Raw genomic sequence first — 5589 nt, forward strand, 5'->3', positions numbered from 1 at the left:
CTGCTGCTGGTGCCGGTGGATGTGCTCTCAGCGCCACCTGGTGGCCATACGGCCCATGGCGGCCGGGCCGGGATGGGCTGCAGTGCCCGTGGGGGGCGATGGGCACTGCCCGACCCTGCCAGGGTCAGCACACACCTGGCTGGGACACACTGCATGGCACACACCCCTGGACGAGCTCTGTGCACCCCGACAAGGGTGTTCCCCATCCTCATGGACCCCAGTGCTGTGTGCACCCCGTGCCCTGTGCACCTCTTTGCTTACCACCACCACCTGCCCTACCTGCAACGTGTTCTCCTCCAGCACCATGAGCTGCAGTGTGAGCTCAGCCCAGAAAACCAATGGAATCCTGGGCTGCATCCACAGGAGTGTGGGCAGCAGATCAAGGGAGGTGATTCTTCCCCTCTACTCTGCTCTGGTGAGACCCACCTGGAACACTGCACACAGTTCTGGTGTCCTCAACATAAGAAGGACATGGAACTGTTGGAGCAAATCCAGAGGAGGCCACGAAGTTGCTCAGAGGACTGGAGCATCTTCCCTATGAGGACAGGCTGAGGAAGTTGAGGCTGTTCAGAATGGAGAAGACTGAGTGGAGACCTCAGAAAAATTTTTCACTATCTGAAGGGTCTACAAGGAGCTAGAGAGGGACTCTGTTAGGAGCTGCAGTGACTGGACAAGGGGAAATAAATGGGTTCAAACTGAAGGAAGGGAAGTTTAGGTTAGATATTAGAAAACAAAGCTTTTTCCTGTGAGGGGGGTGAGACACTGGCCCAGGTTGCCCAGGGAGGCTGTGGCTGCCCCAACCCTGGCAGTGTTCACAGCCAGGTTGGCTAAAGCCTTGAGCAACCTGCTCTGGTGGGAGGTGTCCCTGCCCAGGGCAGGAGGTTGGCGCTGGATGATCTGTAAGATCCATTCCAATCCCTGAACATTCTATGATTCTATGATCAGTGGCTCTTGGGATGCCACCAGCTGACCACAGGGTCCAGGGCTCCAAGCTGCTGTACAGTGATGCCACCCCTGCCTGCACCCCAGGGCAGCCAACTGTGCCCTCACCCCGGTGTTAGGTCTGTGTAGTGCATCACTCTTCTTCTGTCTCTGTGCACACCACACCAGAAAGATCCAAGGACAAGTCCACCAGGTTTATTCCAAACAAGACTTTATTAACAAGGTGCTGGGGCCAGGCCAGCACAGCCTGTGGGAAGTCCAACCTGACTTGTTCTCCCCTGGGGACAGCCAGGCAGGAGAGCCCCCAAGGAGCTGGGGCCACCACCAAGGTTGGGGGATGCAGTGGGGCATCTGCCTCCAGCTCCAAGCCCCAGAGATGTGTTCCTCCAGGCTGTTTGGGGCCACAACACTGGTCCTGTGCCGAATCCTGCCACACAGCCAGGCCCCAGAGCCCCACAAAAGGCACCACAGTCCAGGGGCACCAAGGGAAAACAGCAGCAGCTGGTGAGAACCAAACCCTCCCAAGGCAAGGCAGAGAACTCTGCTGGAAGAACAGGATTTGGAGGCACCACCAAAGGCACTAGACAAATGTGGAAACGGAGAGAGCTTTAAAAACACCCTCAGGTCTTCCTCAGCCCTTGATTTTCTCTGCTTGGCACTTCATCCCTTTCAAGTTAAAACAAAAGACATGCAAGAAGGCACATCCCAGCACAGCAGCTCCCACATGCAGAACTGAGGCTAGGGCAGAGCTGAGGCTGTCCCTGGCCTCGAGGGACAGGGCCACAACGGCTCCAACCTGGCAGCAGGATGCTCAGAGCCACCTTAGCTGAAGTCCCGGTCTGGCAACACCAGTGGAGCCACCAATGTCCAGAGGTAGAGCAGGAGCCCAGCCCAGCTGGAGCAGATCTTCACCCACACAGCAGTCCAGGGGCTCTTCAACACCTGCAAGCTCTCATCTGGCCTGAAACAGCAAACAGGCAGGTGGGACTCATCACTGTGGCATCCTGCCACATGCCCTGGGCACAGCAGCCACGCTGGGAGGGATGGGAGCTGTGAGCACCCAGCCATGGGTGTCAGGCAAGGGACACAGGGGCTGCAGCCACCCAAGGGATGTGACCCCAGGGGCTGTGCTCCCTCGCAGCCCAAGACATCCCAGGCTGCAGCAGAGGATGCTGCCAAGCCCAGACACAACCCTGTGCCACCAAAAAAACTAATGAACCCTGACTAGGAGGCACATTCAGTGGCCTCACACACAGATAGATCTCAGCAACCAGTGCTAGAGCAGGGAGAACCTCATGACAAGGCAACACAGAGGAACAGGGACATCCCTGAGTGCCCACAGGAGCTCTGCCCACCTGTACCAGTTGGTGAGGGTCATCATGATGTAGAGAGAGGCGAGGAGGAGGCAGATGTGGAAGAAGGTGTAGTTGTAGCAGACACCATCCTGCTCGTTGTCGTAGGCGCGGTGCACTCCGCTCTCCACCGCAGCCTCTGCCCCAGCCTCGGTGCTCTCCTCTGTCAGCATCAGCTTGTTCACCTGAGGGTGGTCTGAGGAGCGAAGGCTGTGGGCACAGAGAAGAGGGCTCAAGTCCTCTGTGGCAAGGACTTGTCCTTGGAGACATCCCCTGGGAAGTTTGGGCGAAGCAGTCAATGGGGAACGTGATGCCCTGTGCCCCTGGGGACAGGGATGGCTTTGCAAGAAGCACTTAGTGACAAAAAACCCTGGACCAAGGTGTGACCTCCCCTCCAGAGAGCCTCTCCCAGTGGCTCTCTGCTCCAGGCCAGCCCCAGATCTCACCTGATGAAGAGGGTGCAGAGGATGAAGATGACCAGCCCCACGATGCTCGGGGCATCCCACCAGGTTGTCAGTGGTTGGGTGGCTGTGGCTGAGCCAGTGTTGTTCCTCACCAGCAGTGTGGGGTTACAGCTCTGGACTGGGGGGGACACACAGCAGGTTTAGACTCCAGGGATCCAGAAGGACAAAGCACTCACCCCAGTGTGTGGTCCTGCCCCATCTAACCCCCTTCTGAACCCAAGGCTTACTTGGCACGTTGGCCAGGGCAGACCAGGTGACGTAGATGGTGTAGAGGGTGATGAGTGATGCCTGCAGCAGCCCTGAGTGTGGCTGAGCCTCCTGCAAACACAACAGTGTGTGCTCAGGGTGCTCCTGTACCCTGCAGTGACATGGCCACTGTCCTCCTTGGTGCCTCCCACTGCCTCACCTGGATCTTGGGCAGGATGGACACAACAGAGACGATGAAGCAGAGGATGAGGTTGATGCTGATGAGAGCCTTACCCTCCGTGCAAGCCCCAGGCTTGGTGTAGTAGACATAGAGCAGCGCTACGGCCGCTACGGAGGCAGCATAGAAGATGAAGGTGACAGTGCAGAGGGCTGGGGGAGGAAACACAAAGGAGAAAGGCTGGAGCAGAGCCCCCAGTCCCTGCTAGGTCAACATCACCCAGTCCTGGGATGAGCTTCTCTCCAAAACCCTCTGTGGTGGCACTGTACAAACCTGCATACCAGCCCTTGGCGTTGCCCTCGCCCGCGTTGTGCAGCCACACTTGGCTCCAGGAGTGGGCAAAGTCGATGAGGAGGATGAGCTGGATGAGGATGAAGAGGAAGGAGCCAACCACACCAAAGTAAAACCAGACTTGAGAGAAGGAGAAGAAACAATTAAGAACAAGGAAAGCAAGACTTGGGGGCATAGGGCAGCAGGGATTAAAGCCCAGCCCCAAGTTCAACCCTGTGCAGAGGTGCAGAGCAGCTCCTCACCCGAGGTGAAGGCACCATCAGGGATGTAGAAAGCTCCCACTGTGATCCCCACCAGGGCCAGGAACTTGAAGAACCAGAAGCTGTGGGAGTAGAGAGAGAAGGTACAAGCTGCACATGGGAACCCACCAGAGGGATAGGAATGGGGGGGTCCAGCCCTTTCCCACACCATCCCCCCTGGCAGGGAGGAGCACTCACCCATTCTGCACAGCAGCTCGAGGGTCCTTGCTGCTGCGCACGCACACCATGAGCACCGCGAAGAGGAAGAAGAAAGCAGCCAAGGCGAAGCCCATGCGGTACACAGCCTTGTGGCCCAGGAAGCTGCCACAGTCCACGTGGCTTTGGACTCCCAGCACTGAGCCACTGCCTTCACAGAAGCCAGGGAGCTGCAACAGCAAGGGAAGGGTGAGCTTGGCACATCCTACTGGTGAGTGAAGGTGGTGGGAAGGTCTGGGTTGAAGATCTGATTGTATTCAAGATCAGCTCTTGGATTCTGAAGCCCTCAGGATGCCCAGAGAAGCTGTGGCTGCTCCATCCCTGGGAGTGTTCCAGGTCAGGTTGGATGTGGCTTGGAGCAACCTGAGCTAGTGGAAGGTGTCCCTGCCCATGGCAAGGGGTGGAACTGGATGAGCTTTAAGGTCCCTTCCAACCCAAACCATTCTGTGATTCAGTGGTTCCACACCCACTGTGAGCCCTGGGGCCACCAAAGATGGACCAGTCCATGACTGTTCCAATGCCACTTGCTTGGGGACAGTGGTGGGGTTGTCATCCTGCAGGTCAGTGGGAACCTGGGATGAAACCAGCTTTTCCCACAGGTTCAGCCAAGCCTTCACAGCAGTTCAGCTCTCAGACCTCCACTCCCTCCATCTTAAGAAACATCTCTGTGACTTGCAAGTCATCAGTTGAACCCCAAAATCAGGATGCAAGAAACACTTCTGGGAAAACTAGATAGTCCACGAAATTATCCCACTGTATTTTCCCCTCCGTGGAAAACCAGGGCTAATAACACCTTCATCCAGGGAGATGCCCAGAAAAAAAAAGGGACAGGAGCAACATCATGCCCCAAAAATTCACTTTCTGATTCAGCCTCACATACCCACCATGAGCTGAACTTCTTCCCAGCGACCTCTGGGTGTTATTTACCTTGTGCAGCTCCTTCTCCACACCAGGGATTATCATAATGATGGACACAAGGGTGCCAAGGAAGAGGAAGAAGGTGAAGAGGAGGCGAGAAATGGTGGAGTTCTTGGCCGAGGGGCAGCAGCCACAGAGCAGGCATGGAGCAGAGCCACAGAGACAGGACACCTGCAAAGAGAGCATCCACATGTCAGAGGGAGTGGAATTGGCTCCAAAATATGTGCCCAGCTCAATTGATAAGGAGATTTTCCCAGAAATCCACATGGCTAGGCCAGGAGATCTACTTAGATCTTCTCACCAGCCCATGAGATATCATGGTAATGGCCACAAATCCTTCCCAAAAAGTTGTTGGGAACCAAAAGAGCCACAGGAACAGGCTCACTGCAACAACCAGCCAATGTGGAAATGGCACCAAGAGTCCTGGAGGTACCCTCATCTTCTTTGCTCCAGTCAAACCAAAGCTTTGTCCCACAGGAGTTTCCTTTCTGTGCCCAAAGAATGTTTGCAGAATAGTTTCAGGCTTCCCTTTCAGCCTAAGGATGGGGAAACCACTGATATCAGCACCACAGAGAGACCAACTCCTTCTGCCATCCTTCCTCTCCCCAAAGGTCACTTTACAGGTGGGGAAACCAAGGCACAGCACCCACAGTGGGTCCTGGCTTCCCAAATCCAGCATGGGCAGCACTGCCAGGTGCACTCAGCTCTGGGAACACACTCATCCTGCACACTCAGGTTCCTTA

The 5589-nt window shown here is 56.0% G+C and overlaps 1 protein-coding gene across 1 annotated transcript; it reads right to left on the reverse strand.

The window, feature by feature from the left end:
• Positions 1 to 1764: 1764 nt before the first annotated feature.
• SERINC2 (serine incorporator 2) lies at positions 1765 to 5032 on the reverse strand. The gene is made up of 9 exons (XM_009069265.1): positions 4856 to 5032; positions 3911 to 4098; positions 3716 to 3795; positions 3456 to 3593; positions 3165 to 3334; positions 2986 to 3076; positions 2741 to 2876; positions 2298 to 2504; positions 1765 to 1903 (listed from the first exon to the last, which is right to left on the reverse strand). Exons 1-9 carry the CDS (start codon positions 5030 to 5032, stop codon positions 1765 to 1767), a joined length of 1326 nt encoding a protein of 441 aa, XP_009067513.1.
• Between the last annotated feature and the right edge of the window lie 557 nt (positions 5033 to 5589).

Source organism: Acanthisitta chloris, unplaced genomic scaffold (genome assembly GCF_000695815.1).
Source record: "Acanthisitta chloris isolate BGI_N310 unplaced genomic scaffold, ASM69581v1 scaffold20582, whole genome shotgun sequence".
Classification (NCBI taxonomy): Eukaryota; Metazoa; Chordata; class Aves; order Passeriformes; family Acanthisittidae; genus Acanthisitta; species Acanthisitta chloris.

What these genes read in the sequence shown, in the direction of transcription:
- SERINC2 (XM_009069265.1), bottom strand. Translation starts at nt 5,032, where the DNA reads ATGCTCTCTTTGCAGGTGTCCTGTCTCTGTGGCTCTGCTCCATGCCTG. An exon ending in CGAGCTGCTGTGCAGAATGG is followed by an intron (nt 3,796 to 3,910) that starts GTGAGTGCTCCT and finishes CTACTCCCACAG; the next exon opens with CTTCTGGTTCTTCAAGTTCC. An exon ending in CGCCAAGGGCTGGTATGCAG is followed by an intron (nt 3,335 to 3,455) that starts GTTTGTACAGTG and finishes TTCCTCCCCCAG; the next exon opens with CCCTCTGCACTGTCACCTTC.